Genomic DNA, 17,743 nt, shown 5'->3' with positions numbered 1-17,743 from the left:
CCAGCGTACCGGACATGAAGGTGAACCCTCCAGGCAGCTGCATGACCCCGGCTGTGGCACTGGTGCTTTTGAGGATGGAGCCGTTGGCGCTGGCGTTGCTGCTGGGGGGGGCCAGGTAGTTGGTGATGGGGAAGGAGGGGCCGCTGGTCACCTGCATGCTGGTGGAGGAGGAGGGGGCTGTGGGGCTGCTGGCGGTGCCAGGGAGGCTGGCCACAGTGAACGCAGGCTTCAGCTGGTCCTGGGAAACACAACAAGCTCGCATGAGATTGGTGGGTAGGTTGGAATAAAGTGCCGTTTATTTAAAGACAATTCACCACCAAGTTTTCATACATAAAGCTGCTCGTGTTCCCCGTCTAATGCCCCCTCTCTCTGCCGCCCCCCTCTCCCTGCGCCCTCTCTCTGCCGCCCCCCTCTCTCTGCCCCCTCTCCCTGCGCCCTCTCCCTGCGCCCTCTCTCTGCCCCTTCTCCCTGCCCCCTCGCTCTGCCCCCTCGCTCTGCCCCCTCGCTCTGCATGCATGCGTCTCCCAGTAAAGACAAGAACACTGAGGGAAGTTAAGTGCTCCATTCTCATTATTTGATTGGTCACCATGACAACCTGTCTGATAGAGAAAGTCCCGGTGTTCAGGAGTGATGACATCATCACGGCCACAAGGCTTCTCTTCTTGTTCCCTGACGAGAGAGAGATCTTCCCGTGCCCAAAACTCGATGATATAACACCTGAAGTTCAGTGTGATTACGTTTACAGGGCTAGAGGATTAGTTTTGAATATGATGAAACAAGAATGAACGCCAAAGAACATTTAGAGAAATTGTCAATATTTTAGTGAGGGGGTGTACTGGAGGCAGGTAGGCAGCATGCTTACATCTGATTGTACTTTGCAACATCTTTCTCTCTATCCCTCCCTCTCTCTCTGCGTCTCCCCCCTCCCTCTCTTTTCATAATCGACTGATGACACGTGACTGGGTGAAGGGTAGAAGGTTCACCATCGACTCAACAGGCTGCACTGATAAGACTTACCTACACACACACAGGTTTGTATTCCTGTCCTATCGAGGACTGAGAACACCTAATGCACTTCTAGCCCCTGACACCCCTTCAACCCTCTGAAAATAGTACTTGGATCCAAGAAAATGTCCCCACAAGGTCCATTTGATCTCAGTTTAGTAAGGTGGACAACTGGTTCCCCCAAGGGTAGTTACCACAGACACACACAGACAAACAGCATGTAACAGACGGGGTCCTCTATTAAACACACAGACAGACAGTATGTAACAGACGGGGTCTGCTCCACAGTGAGGGCTGGACTAGTCCAAGGTTCCTGCTCTGCCGCTCTAGTTAAACAGCAGCTGGAGAGTTGGAGAGGGGGGAGAGGGGAGGGGGAGAGAAACTGTCTTTACTTTCAGCTAAAGAGAAACAACAGTACCTGAATAGAGAACAGTACCTGAATAGAGAACAGTCCCTGAATAGAGAACAGTACCTGAATAGAGAACAGTACCTGAATAGAGAACAGTACCTGAATAGAGAACAGTACCTGAATAGAGAACAGTACCGTACTTTACGGAAAATAAACAGCATCCCACCAGGATGGGAGCTTTGTGTTAGTAAATGGGAGTATACGCTGCACTGGAATATAGGCCGCACTTGATATACGCTGCACTGGAATATAGGCCGCACTTGATATACGCTGCACTGGAATATAGGCCGCACTTGATATACGCTGCACTGGAATATAGGCCGCACTTGATATACGCTGCACTGGAATATAGGCCGCACTTGATATACGCTGCACTGGAATATAGGCCGCACTTGATATACGCTGCACTGGAATATAGGCCGCACTGGAATATAGGCCGCACTTGATATACGCTGCACTGGAATATAGGCCGCACTTGATATACGCTGCACTGGAATATAGGCCGCACTTGATATACGCTGCACTGGAATATACGCCGCACTTGATATACGCTGCACTGGAATATAGGCCGCACTTGATATACGCTGCACTGGAATATAGGCCGCACTTGATACGGGATCAATGATACTGTAGCGCCGGCTAGCGTTGAGAATAGAAGACGAGGATTAGTACTCACAACCTATTTACTCAGGAACACTTTCTCATTGGACAGCTTGGATAGCCATCTAACTAGACAACATTCACAATCTGGGTGAACACTCAAATTAAACTGCAGACCATAGCATTACATATATCAAAACGTAACGAACACAACAATAGAACTCAGAACAATGCTTATCTAACTAAGCTAATGCCCTTAACTTCGTGAGTGAGGGTGAGGGGCTTGGGGGGGGGGGGGGGGGTGAGAGGGGACCCAGGACAGTGAGGGGCTGGGGGTGAGGGGGGTGGGTCAGGGGGGACCCAGGACAGTGAGGGGCTGGGGGGGGACCCAGGACAGTGAGGGGCTGGGGGGGGGGGGGTGAGGTGAGGGGTGAGGGGGGACCCAGGACAGTGAGGGGCTGGGGGGGACCCAGGACAGTGAGGGGCTGGGGGGGGGGGGGGGGGTGAGGTGAGGGGGGGGGGGGGTGAGGGGGGACCCAGGACAGTGAGGGGCTGGGGGGGGACCCAGGACAGTGAGGGGCTGGGGGGGGGGGGGGGGGGGGGGGGGGGGGGGTGAGGTGAGGGGGGGGTGAGGGGGGACCCAGGACAGAAGTGGAGGGTGTGTGAGGAGCAGCGTAGAGGACCACTGGAGGGAAACCAGAGCTTCCAGAGAGCGGACTGAACCCCTCCCCCGAGAGGAACACACCCTCACCTGGAGGAGGAACACACCCTCACCTGGAGGAGGAACACACCCTCACCTGGAGGAGGAACACACCCTCACCTGGAGGAACACACCCTCACCTGGAGGAGGAACACACCCTCACCTGGAGGAACACACCCTCACCTGGAGGAGGAACACACCCTCACCTGGAGGAACACACCCTCACCTGGAGGAGGAACACACCCTCACCTGGAGGAGGAATACACCCTCACCTGGAGGAACACACCCTCACCTGGAGGAACACACCCTCACCTGACAGTAACAGTGAAACAGGGGGGGTGTACTGACAGTAACAGTGTAACAGTTGCTGTAATGTGTCTACTGGGGCTAGTAATATACAGTCTTCATCACGTGGGGTTCAATGAACTCTATGAGATGGTGACAACTGGCGGGTCAGCCCAGCCTTGACAGGACACCCAGCAGCAGTAGTGTGTTGGTGGTACCCTCCCTCCCTCCCGCTGAGTGCCATGGCTCTATTTGGGACGCCTATAAAAGGCAAGGCAGCCCAAGTGTGGGAGCAGCAGCCAATGATTGCTGACCTGTCCAGTTGCTCGCTGTAAAATAAGGGGGGTGACATAATCCGGCTTTGCTCCCCCCTGGCACAGCAACACATTGCTCCCCTCAACCCCCCCCCCCTCCTAGCCCTTCCCTGCCCCCCTCCCCACACACACACACACACACACACACACAACCCCCTGTCCTCTCTCCCTTCACTAAATCTGTCACTCTCTCTGTCTCTGTGTCCCCCTCTCTCTCCACCAGACATGCTATTTAGGAGCAACCTTGTGATAAGGGTTCATATCTCAGTAAATTAACTTTCCATTATCTCAATGACGCTAGTCACCTGGTGTTGCAGCCTTCAGTCTGCAGACCGACTGACCAACGGTTGGAGGGGGGGATGGGACGGGGAGAGACAAAACAGAGGGGTTGTGTGTCTGTTGCCCCCCCAAGTCTCCCCCAGTCCCCCCAGATCACTCCCTTGCTCATCCCCCTCCCCCTCTCTCTCCCTCAATCTTCCCCCCCAGTCTCCACCAGCTAGCCAGTCCAGGAGCTCAGATGTTTAGACTAGCATGGTGTGACAAGGCTCTGCAGATGAATGTGTTGAGATCAGGTATCAGTTACACAGCGCTGTACGACAGCGTTACACAGCGTTGTACGACAGCGTTACACAGTGCTGTATGACAGCGTTACACAGCGCTGTACGGCAGCGTTACACAGCGCTGTACGACATCGTTACAGAGCGCTGTACGGCAGCGTTACACATCGCTGTACGGCAGCGTTACACAGCGCTGTACGGCAGCGTTACACAGCGCTGTACGACAGCGTTACACAGCGCTGTACGGCAGCGTTACACAGCGCTGTACGGCAGCGTTACACAGCGCTGTATGGTAGCGTTACACAGCGCTGTATGGGTTCTATGGCGTTCCACTGACAGATACACATCCCTTCTCCCAGTTGTATTTCACTCTCCTCCTCATGTCTCGGTCTCTCATTGTCTCTTTCACTCTCTCCCTGACTGTTGGTTTCTCTCCCTCACTCTGCCTCTCTCCTTGCTTCTCTCTCTCCCTGTCTCTGCCCCTCCATCTCTCTCTCTCTCCCCCTGATCTCACTCTCTTGCACAGAGGGTTGAGGTTAAGGCGTGATCACCAGATCATCTGTCTTCTTTAATCCATCCCTGTACCCAGACTAGCCTTCACAGCTGAACCAGCCCGGTCCCTGGCCCCAGGAGACAGCTGCAGCGTATAAAGAATGTAAGGGGCCTCCACCAAGAGAGCACACAGGGGAACTATACCATATATGGTCGTGGAGGCTGAATCAAACTTTTATCAATGAGCTGAGTGGTTATGAGCGGTTCCATCCTGGATGTGTATGTTTGGGTTATCCAGAGCTGTTGAAGAGGATAGGGTCAAAGTAGGGGGAATGGTTGGGTAGAGTGTAGGGGTAGGGTAGAGTGGAGTTGGTAAGCAGGGCTAGATGTCTTCCGAGGGAGATCAGTCTGACCAGACATGCTGCTACGTCCACAACAGGACATGCTGCTACGTCCACAACAGGACATGCTGCTACGTCCACAACAGGACATGCTGCTACGTCCACAACAGGACATGCTGCTACATCCACAACAGGACATGCTGCTACGTCCACAACAGGACATGCTGCTACGTCCACAACAGGACATGCTGCCTCCATATGTTCACAGCCCTCCTCTCCTTGTGAAGAACCAGAAGGTTTTTCCCAGGCTGTTCTGTGTAAGAGCAGCTGCACAAGCAATGACCTGTCTGTTTCAGACAACTGGATCCAACCTTCAGGGCTAACCACCAGAGAGGGGAGCAGGTAGGAGCGCTCCAGGCTGGACGCTTCTCCTGACAGGTCTGGCAGCTCTGGCTCAGAGGTCATGGAGGCCCAGTCAGAGGCACAGCCTCATGGAGGCTCAGTCAGAGGCACAAGGCATGTGAGGTCACCTGTACCATGAGCAACAAGCCATGTGAGGTCACCTCTAGTTTAACACAGGAACAGGAAACCCTCAGATGAAGCCCAGGTCAGGTCAGACTAAGACTACATTTCACTGCTAAGTGTGGAGAGGGCTTGGTTGCTCTGGATACATTTCGCTGAGCAACCATCCCAGCTACCTGTGATGTACCCTTCTGAAGGAAAGTAACAGCTGCCAGTAATGACAATAATGATGTACCTTCAAACTCCGACTCTATTCCTCTCTGCTTCATTCTAAAGCACACCTACAGATAACCCACACCTAGACCACATGCTGCTGGGTTTGAATCCTTATCTAATCCCAGAGTCAGTTCTGGCCCATCTGGGCTCCAGAACTCACCTTGGAATCCCCCATGCTCTCCGACTCAGACACCTGGTAGGTGAGGTCCGTCTCCTCGAAGCCCGTGGCGCTCATGCGCTGGTCGGTGGAGGGGTCAGAGCGTGGCGGGGAGTCGGGGGAGTTGAGGCAGGTCTGGATGAGGGCCTTGCCTGTCTCGCTGGTGATCATGGGCTGCAGCTTGCGTGTGGCGAAGGTGTACACGTGTCCCGTCTCACTGGCCACCAGCAGCAGCACCTGTGTTCCCGTCAGGGTGGAGAGCTCGTACGCCTGGGGGAGACAAACACCGGGGCACAGGTCAGCCTGGAGGTCCCTCCTACAGCACCAGGGCACAGGTCAGGGAGGTCCCCCTGCAGCACCAGGGCACAGGTCAGGGAGGTCCCTCCTGCAGCACCAGGGCACAGGTCAGGGAGGTCCTTCCTGCAGCACCAGGGCACAGGTCAGGGAGGTCCCTCCTGCAGCACCAGGGCACAGGTCAGGGAGGTCCTTCCTGCAGCACCAGGGCACAGGTCAGGGAGGTCCCTCCTGCAGCCCCAGGGCACAGGTCAGGGAGGTCCTTCCTGCAGCACCAGGGCACAGGTCAGGGAGGTCCCTCCTGCAGCACCAGGGCACAGGTCAGGGAGGTCCCTCCTGCAGCACCAGGGCACAGGTCAGGGAGGTCCCTCCTGCAAACATTATTATTACAGCAAGCCCACTGCTTCTGAAGAATCGTGAGAGAGGAGGATTCAAAAACAACAGTTCCTGTGTTTGTGTTCCATGCAGTGTCTCACACATACAAACCACACACCACTAAAGGGGGATTTTATTCTAATGACGATCCAATCCCCCTCCTCCCAAAAGATAATGGCTTGAAGCTGTAGCCAAGAAACCACTGCAAAAAATACCAGAGCTGCTACCTCTGACGTATACTCAAACGTAACTAAAATAACATGAGATAAAGGTCTGAAAATAGCCAGTGTGATCTAACAGGTTCCTGATTGTAGGGCCACATGACAGGCAGAGGGGGGGGGGGGGTCTAGGGGAGACAGGGAGAGATGGGGGTCTGGGGGAGACAGGAAGGGGGGGGTTTAGGAGGGGGGAGATGGGGGGAGGAGATGGGGGTCTGAGGGAGACAGGGGGGAGATGGGGGTCTGGGGGAGACAGGAGGGGGGGGGGGGGTGAGGAGGGGGGAGATGGGGGGAGGACATGGGGGTCTGGGGGAGACAGGGGGGAGGGGAGGAGAAGATAACAGGGAACCCTTCCTCCAGCAGAGGTGTCTGTGGAACATGAGAACATGAACAGACTGTGTTCCCACACCTTGTCTACCTTACCAGCAGACACACAGGACTGCCCTGTACCAGCAGACACACAGGGCTGCCCTGTACCAGCAGACACACAGGGCTGCCCTGTACCAGCAGACACACAGGGCTTCCCTGTACCAGCAGACACACAGGGCTGCCCTGTACCAGCAGACACACAGGGCTGCCCTGTACCAGCAGACACACAGGACTGCCCTGTACCAGCAGACACACACTCCAATTCATTTATGCTCAAATAACAATTTTCAATCAACCAGTGTTGTGTGAAAAGACCAGGTTTAAAACACTGAATCGGTCTGAATTGGAAGCTTCTTTCGACTCTTCTTCACCGCTTGTCTCCCGGCTGCCCAGCAGGACCTGAGCTCCTCTCAGACCCTCAGCATGGGCTGCAGAGACCAGAGGAGAGACCAGTACAGAGCACCAGAGGAGAGACCACAGGAGACACCAGTACAGAGCACCAGAGGAGAGACCACAGGAGACACCAGTACAGAGCACCAGAGGAGAGACCAGTACAGAGCACCAGAGGAGAGACCAGAGGAGAGACCAGTACAGAGCACCAGAGGAGAGACCAGAGGAGAGACCAGTACAGAGCACCAGAGGAGAGACCAGAGGAGAGACCAGTACAGAGCAGCCGAGGAGAGACCAGAGGAGAGACCAGTACAGAGCACCAGAGGAGAGACCAGAGGAGAGCACCAGTACAGAGCACCAGAGGAGAGACCAGAGGAGAGCACCAGTACAGAGCACCAGAGGAGAGACCAGAGGAGAGACCAGTACAGAGCACCCGAGGAGGTCTATGGCGGTGGAGCCCCCAGCCCGTTACTCAGGCTTCCCACTCAGAGGAACCACGGTTTCCACGCCAACAGCCCGGGCTACAAGAGACAAACACAACAAGGCTGTCGCTGGAGACCCTAACCCTCTCTCTCTCTGTACCATCACCTGAACCCTCTCTCTCTGCACCATCACCTGAACCCTCTCCCTCTCTCTGTACCATCACCTGAACCCTCTCTCTGCAGTCTGCACCATCACCTGAACCCTCTCTCTCTCTCTGTACCATCACCCTCTCCCTCTCTCTGCAGTCTGCACCATCACCTGAACCCTCTCCCTCTCTCTGTACCATCACCTGAACCCTCTCCCTCTCTCTGTACCATCACCTGAACCCTCTCTCTGCAGTCTGCACCATCACCTGAACCCTCTCCCTCTCTCTGTACCATCACCTGAACCCTCTCCCTCTCTCTGTACCATCACCTGAACCCTCTCTCTGCAGTCTGCACCATCACCTGAACCCTCTCCCTCTCTCTGTACCATCACCTGAACCCTCTCCCTCTCTCTGTACCATCACCTGAACCCTCTCTCTGCAGTCTGCACCATCACCTGAACCCTCTCCCTCTCTCTGTACCATCACCTGAACCCTCTCTCTCTGTACCATCACCTGAACCCTCTCTCTCTCTCTGTACCATCACCTGAACCCTCTCTCTCTCTGTACCATCACCTGAACCCTCTCCCTCTCTCTGTACCATCACCTGAACCCTCTCTCTCTCTGCACCATCACCTGAACCCTCTCTCTCTCTGTACCATCACCTGAACCCTCTCTCTCTCTGTACCATCACCTGAACCCTCTCTCTCTCTGTACCATCACCTGAACCCTCTCTCTCTCTGTACCATCACCTGAACCCTCTCCCTCTCTCTGCACCATCACCTGAACCCTCTCTCTCTGCAGTCTGCACCATCACCTGCACATTACACTCACCTCACGTTAACTTGTTCATATGTAACATGATCCTCTCCACCACCTCCAGGAGGGTTGGGGTTTGTCCATGTTTCCTGGTTGTGCTGCTGTGTTTAGCTGCCCTCTAACTGTCCTCTGACCTGCTACTCCTGGAACAGCCACTGCCTAACACACTACACACACACGCTACACACTACACACACACTTTACAGAATGTCTGAGAAATCTGTCTAGGTGTGAGTAGGACTCGAAAACATCTTGAAGTTGTCAGCTACCATTTGTCAATGATCCAAGTGTGTGTGTGTATGTTTGTGTGTAGGGGGTGGGGACCTGGACAGAAATAGGAATCTCAGTTGCTCTCGTCTATTTTCAGATCATTGCCAGTCATGCCTGTTCTGACTTCCCAGATACAGCCTGGTCAACATGACCAGGAAGCCTCTAACCTGCTCACAGCCTGGTCAACATGACCAGGAGGCCTCTAACATGCTCACAGTCTCGGATCACAACTACCGTCACTTGGATGGCCACACATGACTGGACACAAGTATTGTGAAATGAGAGTCAAAGTAAAATATGTTGGCAAGTTGTGTCCCCTCTGGGGCAAGTTCAACACAAACCTGTGGTGTCAGGAGTCTGAGAGATAGGTCTCTGATAGTTTCTTGGACAGCAATGCTGACCAGACAACCGTTAACCAACATCACCTGATCCCTTCAACTACAGCTCTTCAGTTACATCACTGACAAGAGTAAAAACAGCCAGGATGTGTCTGGACGCTTACACACAGCCACGGCGCCACACTCACCTTCTTCATGATCCCAGTCTTCCTCTTGCTGAAAGTTGTGTATCGCCTCAACTTGTTGTCAATAAATTCCATTTTTATCTTCACGCGCCCACGTGTTTTTTTTCCTGGTTTTGCCCCGGCGACTCCTCCGGGGACCCCTCCATATCCCCCGGGCTGTACCCCTAGCTCATGCCCCATGACAGTAGCCTCCATCTCCGCTCTCTCACGCTTCACACCTCTCCGGCTGTCCCCGATTGAACCCATAGGGTCGTCATCCTCCCCCGACTCCGAGTCAGCATCTGACCCGCTGCACATCGGCGCACAATCTTTCTCAGTGTTGAACCGGCTGCCTCCGTGAATACCAATTCCCGTATTTAAACCCCCCATTGCTGCCTGTCCTGAGGTCTGCAGCGTGGTCAGTCCCGTGCCGTTCCCTGGTCGTACCCCGCCTCTTGGAACGACACCTTGACCGTTTCCCCCCAACATCCCGACCCCGTCCCCCTGCCGCCCAACTACACCGGAGCTTCCGCTGATTGCAGCTATATTTTGTCCTGTTCTAACCAAGACAGGACGAATCCCGCTACCAACTACCCCCGGCCCGTACCCCGTGTTACCCCTGCCTGAAGCGGCCCCGTGTCCTGCTGATGCCGATCCGGCGTGGCTTGGTAACATTCTAGTTAGAAAACCGTGCGTCTAAAAACGCCAGCTGACCGCTGGAGCGCTTGGTGGCACAACTCCAGCACAGCGCATGCAAATACCAATGGGTCAACACAGCGGAACTAGGAAACAAATGTGAGTCTGTTTGAAACTGCGAGGGCAAACTTTCTAAAGTGTTGCCTTCACCTGGGTGAAGCTTGACTCAACCTACTCGATTTCTAAAACTCACAGCGCTGCTCTATAAGGTACACTAGAAGTACAGCCTTGTTCTTACTCCGCCGCTCCATGTAGTCCTGAACATAAACTCTTCAAATGTCGTAGTTATCCGCGCTTTGATGAGTAAAAGACGCCTATAATTAATGCAATTACACGTCACTGTCTCACAATCATTCATGTAAATATATTATCAGCTGAATTAACAAACTATGTTTCCGCTGGTGCACTAATATTACCACTTCAGATCTGCTTTCCTCCTTATAAAGAGATATGTTTCCTTTTATGGTGTTGTCTCTCCTTATTTGGTGAGTCACAGCGTCGCCTCTGGATTGGATGGGGAGTACCAGGGTAGTGCTGTCATTGGCTAATATGAGAAGGTCATTAGAATAAATACCAAAATGGTTGCGCTACTTTCAACGTCACTGTGGACACGAAGACTGACATGACAATATATCATCTAGTATCTGTTAAGACTAGAGGTTGACTTACTGTAATCAGTTACACATATTCCATTTCTTTACACTAGACAAAAGATGTTAAAACGTGACCCTTTATTGAGCAGCAGGTACATGATGGGACACCATTTGCTTGAAGCTAATAAAAAAAAGACACCTGTGTGTCTAGCGTTCATAGAAAATAAAACAAACCGTGTTTTGTACTAAAAACAATATATATATAAAACAAGTTCATAAAAACAATACAAGGCCATTGCATTTGATTAGATATTGTAAAATGAAAGAGGGAAAACGTCTACTAATCCTTCATGTTCCAGCAGGCACTTGAGTCATGATGAGTATTGGCGACCTGACGTCACTGTCTTTCATGAAGCTCTGTTGTTAATAATAACATATTCAGCTCATTACCATACTGAATGCACATGGACACGTATCATAATAGATTGAATACATTTGCAGCTGTGGTAAGAGATTGTCGAGTACCTTTCTCTCTAGAAAAAATTCATTAAAAAAAGACAGGACCTTTGTAATAAATGAACTCCTGTACATCCTTCTACAACTGGGAGGGAGGGGATTCTAAGTGAAGTTAGTGCATCAATTCTACATCATGTACACATAACTTGGGATGGTCCACACTGCAACATTACACAACGTGATTGGACCAGATAGGTTGAACAGTAACTGTGATTGGTCTTCTGAGGACAGTGTTGCAAGCTGAACCAGATGATAGGCTGCAACAGTGATGACATTTTCCTTATGTAAAGTTACCCCCACTAAACAGGAGCGTCATTTTCAAGCACCTCAGAATTTCAAACAGAGCAGAACAAATCACAAAACCTCACTCATTCACAATATTCCTTGGCTATGAATTTGATTGTAATTTTTTCCTGTAGAGATTCCATAAACGGAACCTTCTGGGTTCCTCTCACAGCACCTTCTCACCTGCAACAGACGGCAAACCTTCATACCTGACCACCCAGCCTCTCCTACCTCTCCTTAGCCAGTATGCTGAACCCTGCCCCTGAAAGCAGACATCACATCATACAGACGGGCATCTGTGGCACAACAATTGGAAAGGGAAGTCAAGAAACAACAGCCATCAGTTGCTGAGGCTGACACACAGGACACACAGACACACAGCACTCCCTGCTGGAGGGAATAGTTGAGGACTCAGAGGTGGGGGTGGAGGGGTGAGGATGGCTGGGGGAGAGACAGGCTGCCTCCTGTGCTCCTGTACTGGGGACAGAAGAGGACAGCGTCTCTGGGCAGCTACATCCTCAGGCAATGTAGGACCACGTTCAAACAACCGTGGTGGAATCTTGTCTGGAACCAAGACAGAACCTCTAGGACCAGGAGTAGCAGCTCGGTAACGTCAGGACTGGGATCTTCCCTCGCAGTCGTCCTCTCACAACGCGGTCTTTATGTTGGTGCAACAAAAGTGTTTTTGTAAACCACATCCTTCTCCTCTGTTTCAAATATAAAAATGAGTTCTCTCCTTGTCAACCCTTCTCCCTCCTTCCCTGAAATGTGTGAGACTCTGAATCCAGCATTCCTGTGTTTGTTTTAAGGGGAGCGGGGAGGATTGGGGGGGTGGGGAGGACTGGGGTGGGGCCGCTGGGGCCAGGGCCCCCTCAGACCTTGCTGTCGGAGGGCAGATCTCCCAGCACCGAGACAATCTCGCTGAAGCAGGGCCGTTCCTTCAGGCTGGACCAGCAGCGTAGCATGAGCTGGTAGACCCTGGAGGGACAACCCTCAGGGGCTGTGAGTTTCAACCTCCCTGCCTGCAGAGCTGGAGAGAGGAGGAGAGAGGAGAAGAGAGGAGGGGAGAGGAGGAGAGAGGAAAGAAGAGGAGGGGAAGGGAGAGGAGGGGAGGAGAGAGGAGGGGAGGAGAGAGGAGAGGAGAGGAGGGGAGGAGCAGAGAGGAGGAGAGAGGAGAGGAGGGGAGAGGGAGGAGAGAGGAGTTAGAAGAGACCCAACATTCCTCGCTCAGGAGATGAGACTGCTTGTTCCATGAACCAAACTGTGAGGGTAGTGTATGCTGACCTTCCAGAACCTCGTCATCGCTGAGTTTGGTGTAGGGAAGTTCCCCCAGGCTGAACACCTCCCACATCAGCACCCCGAAGGCCCACACGTCTGACTTGGTGGAGAAGTCGTCCTCAACCACAGACTCTGCTGGGAGCCAGCGCAGCGGGACCCAGTCCTGCCGGTAGTGGTAGTACTCACTGCAGGGAGGGAGGAAAGGGCAGGCAGGCAGAGAGACAGAGGGAGGTGGAGGTGAGAGGACAGGCAGGCAGAGAGACAGAGGGAGGTGGAGGTGAGAGGACAGGCAGGCAGAGAGACAGAGGGAGGTGGAGGTGAGAGGACAGGCAGGCAGAGAGACAGAGGGAGGTGGAGGTGAGAGGACAGGCAGGCAGAGAGACAGAGGGAGGTGGAGGTGAGAGGACAGGCAGGCAGAGAGACAGAGGGAGGTGGAGGTGAGAGGACAGGCAGGCAGAGAGACAGAGGGAGGTGGAGGTGAGAGGACAGGCAGGCAGAGAGACAGAGGGAGGTGGAGGTGAGAGGACAGGCAGGCAGAGAGACAGAGGGAGGTGGAGGTGAGAGGACAGGCAGGCAGAGAGACAGAGGGAGGTGGAGGTGAGAGGACAGGCAGGCAGAGAGACAGAGGGAGGTGGAGGTGAGAGGACAGGCAGGCAGAGAGACAGAGGGAGGTGGAGGTGAGAGGACAGGCAGAAGTGAATGTGTAGCATGTCAGCATACTGTATTAGCCATGTGTGGTAACTCTAGCCCCTGGTGGTTAGTCTAGCCCCTGGTGGTAGGTCTAGCCCCTGGTGGTTAGTCTAGCCCCTGGTGGTTAGTCTAGCCCCTGGTGGTAGGTCTAGCCCCTGGTGGTTAGTCTAGCCCCTGGTGGTAAATGTAGCCCCTGGTGGTAGGTCTAGCCCCTGGTGGTAGGTCTAGCCCCTGGTGGTTAGTCTAGCCCCTGGTGGTAGGTCTAGCCCCTGGTGGTTAGTCTAGCCCCTGGTGGTTAGTCTAGCCCCTGGTGGTAAGTCTAGCCCCTGGTGGTAGGTCTAGCCCCTGGTGGTAAGTCTAGCCCCTGGTGGTAAGTCTAGCCCCTGGTGGTAGGTCTAGCCCCTGGTGGTAAGTCTAGCCCCTGGTGGTAGGTCTAGCCCCTGGTGGTAGGTCTAGCCCCTGGTGGTAGGTCTTGCCCCTGGTGGTAGGTCTAGCCCCTGGTGGTAGGTCTAGCCCCTGGTGGTAGGTCTAGCCCCTGGTGGTTAGTCTAGCCCCTGGTGGTAGGTCTAGCCCCTGGTGGTAGGTCTAGCCCCTGGTGGTAGGTCTAGCCCCTGGAGGGTATCCCAGCACCTGCTGTACACGTCCCGGCTGAGGCCCAACGCCGACACCTTCACCTGCCGCTGGCTGCTCACCAGACAGTTCCTGGCGGCCAGGTCTCTGTGGACAAAGCGCTGACTGGACAGGTGCCACATGACAGGCAGAGGGGGGGGGGGGGTCTAGGGGAGACAGGGAGAGATGGGGGTCTGGGGGAGACAGGAAGGGGGGGGTTTAGGAGGGGGGAGATGGGGGGAGGAGATGGGGGTCTGAGGGAGACAGGGGGGAGATGGGGGTCTGGGGGAGACAGGAGGGGGGGGGGGGGTGAGGAGGGGGGAGATGGGGGGAGGACATGGGGGTCTGGGGGAGACAGGGGGGAGGGGAGGAGAAGATAACAGGGAACCCTTCCTCCAGCAGAGGTGTCTGTGGAACATGAGAACATGAACAGACTGTGTTCCCACACCTTGTCTACCTTACCAGCAGACACACAGGACTGCCCTGTACCAGCAGACACACAGGGCTGCCCTGTACCAGCAGACACACAGGGCTGCCCTGTACCAGCAGACACACAGGGCTTCCCTGTACCAGCAGACACACAGGGCTGCCCTGTACCAGCAGACACACAGGGCTGCCCTGTACCAGCAGACACACAGGGCTGCCCTGTACCAGCAGACACACAGGACTGCCCTGTACCAGCAGACACACACTCCAATTCATTTATGCTCAAATAACAATTTTCAATCAACCAGTGTTGTGTGAAAAGACCAGGTTTTAAAACACTGAATCGGTCTGAATTGGAAGCTTCTTTCGACTCTTCTTCACCGCTTGTCTCCCGGCTGCCCAGCAGGACCTGAGCTCCTCTCAGACCCTCAGCATGGGCTGCAGAGACCAGAGGAGAGACCAGTACAGAGCACCAGAGGAGAGACCACAGGAGACACCAGTACAGAGCACCAGAGGAGAGACCACAGGAGACACCAGTACAGAGCACCAGAGGAGAGACCAGTACAGAGCACCAGAGGAGAGACCAGAGGAGAGACCAGTACAGAGCACCAGAGGAGAGACCAGAGGAGAGACCAGTACAGAGCACCAGAGGAGAGACCAGAGGAGAGACCAGTACAGAGCAGCCGAGGAGAGACCAGAGGAGAGACCAGTACAGAGCACCAGAGGAGAGACCAGAGGAGAGCACCAGTACAGAGCACCAGAGGAGAGACCAGAGGAGAGCACCAGTACAGAGCACCAGAGGAGAGACCAGAGGAGAGACCAGTACAGAGCACCCGAGGAGGTCTATGGCGGTGGAGCCCCCAGCCCGTTACTCAGGCTTCCCACTCAGAGGAACCACGGTTTCCACGCCAACAGCCCGGGCTACAAGAGACAAACACAACAAGGCTGTCGCTGGAGACCCTAACCCTCTCTCTCTCTGTACCATCACCTGAACCCTCTCTCTCTGCACCATCACCTGAACCCTCTCCCTCTCTCTGTACCATCACCTGAACCCTCTCTCTGCAGTCTGCACCATCACCTGAACCCTCTCTCTCTCTCTGTACCATCACCCTCTCCCTCTCTCTGCAGTCTGCACCATCACCTGAACCCTCTCCCTCTCTCTGTACCATCACCTGAACCCTCTCCCTCTCTCTGTACCATCACCTGAACCCTCTCTCTGCAGTCTGCACCATCACCTGAACCCTCTCCCTCTCTCTGTACCATCACCTGAACCCTCTCCCTCTCTCTGTACCATCACCTGAACCCTCTCTCTGCAGTCTGCACCATCACCTGAACCCTCTCCCTCTCTCTGTACCATCACCTGAACCCTCTCCCTCTCTCTGTACCATCACCTGAACCCTCTCTCTGCAGTCTGCACCATCACCTGAACCCTCTCCCTCTCTCTGTACCATCACCTGAACCCTCTCTCTCTGTACCATCACCTGAACCCTCTCTCTCTCTCTGTACCATCACCTGAACCCTCTCTCTCTCTGTACCATCACCTGAACCCTCTCCCTCTCTCTGTACCATCACCTGAACCCTCTCTCTCTCTGCACCATCACCTGAACCCTCTCTCTCTCTGTACCATCACCTGAACCCTCTCTCTCTCTGTACCATCACCTGAACCCTCTCTCTCTCTGTACCATCACCTGAACCCTCTCTCTCTCTGTACCATCACCTGAACCCTCTCCCTCTCTCTGCACCATCACCTGAACCCTCTCTCTCTGCAGTCTGCACCATCACCTGCACATTACACTCACCTCACGTTAACTTGTTCATATGTAACATGATCCTCTCCACCACCTCCAGGAGGGTTGGGGTTTGTCCATGTTTCCTGGTTGTGCTGCTGTGTTTAGCTGCCCTCTAACTGTCCTCTGACCTGCTACTCCTGGAACAGCCACTGCCTAACACACTACACACACACGCTACACACTACACACACACTTTACAGAATGTCTGAGAAATCTGTCTAGGTGTGAGTAGGACTCGAAAACATCTTGAAGTTGTCAGCTACCATTTGTCAATGATCCAAGTGTGTGTGTGTATGTTTGTGTGTAGGGGGTGGGGACCTGGACAGAAATAGGAATCTCAGTTGCTCTCGTCTATTTTCAGATCATTGCCAGTCATGCCTGTTCTGACTTCCCAGATACAGCCTGGTCAACATGACCAGGAAGCCTCTAACCTGCTCACAGCCTGGTCAACATGACCAGGAGGCCTCTAACATGCTCACAGTCTCGGATCACAACTACCGTCACTTGGATGGCCACACATGACTGGACACAAGTATTGTGAAATGAGAGTCAAAGTAAAATATGTTGGCAAGTTGTGTCCCCTCTGGGGCAAGTTCAACACAAACCTGTGGTGTCAGGAGTCTGAGAGATAGGTCTCTGATAGTTTCTTGGACAGCAATGCTGACCAGACAACCGTTAACCAACATCACCTGATCCCTTCAACTACAGCTCTTCAGTTACATCACTGACAAGAGTAAAAACAGCCAGGATGTGTCTGGACGCTTACACACAGCCACGGCGCCACACTCACCTTCTTCATGATCCCAGTCTTCCTCTTGCTAAACGTTGTGTATCGCCTCAACTTGTTGTCAATAAATTCCATTTTTATCTTCACGCGCCCACGTGTTTTTTTTCCTGGTTTTGCCCCGGCGACTCCTCCGGGGACCCCTCCATATCCCCCGGGCTGTACCCCTAGCTCATGCCCCATGACAGTAGCCTCCATCTCCGCTCTCTCACGCTTCACACCTCTCCGGCTGTCCCCGATTGAACCCATAGGGTCGTCATCCTCCCCCGACTCCGAGTCAGCATCTGACCCGCTGCACATCGGCGCACAATCTTTCTCAGTGTTGAACCGGCTGCCTCCGTGAATACCAATTCCCGTATTTAAACCCCCCATTGCTGCCTGTCCTGAGGTCTGCAGCGTGGTCAGTCCCGTGCCGTTCCCTGGTCGTACCCCGCCTCTTGGAACGACACCTTGACCGTTTCCCCCCAACATCCCGACCCCGTCCCCCTGCCGCCCAACTACACCGGAGCTTCCGCTGATTGCAGCTATATTTTGTCCTGTTCTAACCAAGACAGGACGAATCCCGCTACCAACTACCCCCGGCCCGTACCCCGTGTTACCCCTGCCTGAAGCGGCCCCGTGTCCTGCTGATGCCGATCCGGCGTGGCTTGGTAACATTCTAGTTAGAAAACCGTGC

General features: G+C 54.0%; 2 protein-coding genes across 8 annotated transcripts in view; both read right to left on the bottom strand.

Annotated features, from left to right (window-relative positions):
- LOC124474294 (serum response factor-like) overlaps positions 1–14,217 on the bottom strand; it is a 19,879-nt gene extending 5,662 nt beyond the window's left edge. For 4 of the 7 annotated variants that reach the window (XM_047030278.1, XM_047030281.1, XM_047030283.1 and 1 more), the window contains exons 1-5: positions 14,089–14,217; positions 12,775–12,953; positions 9,425–12,520; positions 5,602–5,868; positions 10–238 (exon numbers count right to left, since the gene is read on the bottom strand). In XM_047030278.1, the coding sequence (XP_046886234.1) occupies positions 10–238; positions 5,602–5,868; positions 9,425–10,075 (1,147 nt within the window). In that variant the 5' untranslated portion in view covers positions 10,076–12,520; positions 12,775–12,953; positions 14,089–14,217. Of the gene's footprint in view, positions 1–9; positions 239–5,601; positions 5,869–9,424; positions 12,521–12,774; positions 13,030–14,088 lie in introns of those variants that run through there. The other 3 variants (XM_047030282.1, XM_047030280.1, XM_047030279.1) reach the window with 3 other exon arrangements.
- On the bottom strand, positions 12,363–17,736 carry LOC124473790. Its single transcript, XM_047029465.1, has 5 exons — positions 17,074–17,736; positions 14,391–14,475; positions 14,089–14,173; positions 12,775–12,953; positions 12,363–12,520 (listed from the first exon to the last, which is right to left on the bottom strand). The coding sequence occupies exons 1-5, from the start codon at positions 17,722–17,724 to the stop codon at positions 12,363–12,365; spliced, it is 1,158 nt and encodes a 385-aa protein (XP_046885421.1). The 5' UTR covers positions 17,725–17,736.
- Positions 17,737–17,743: the final 7 nt, after the last annotated feature.

Source organism: Hypomesus transpacificus, chromosome 11 (assembly GCF_021917145.1).
Source record: "Hypomesus transpacificus isolate Combined female chromosome 11, fHypTra1, whole genome shotgun sequence".
Lineage (NCBI taxonomy): Eukaryota > Metazoa > Chordata > Actinopteri > Osmeriformes > Osmeridae > Hypomesus > Hypomesus transpacificus.
The sequence above is the reverse complement of the archived record's forward strand: the minus strand, read 5'-3'. Positions and strand labels throughout refer to the sequence as shown.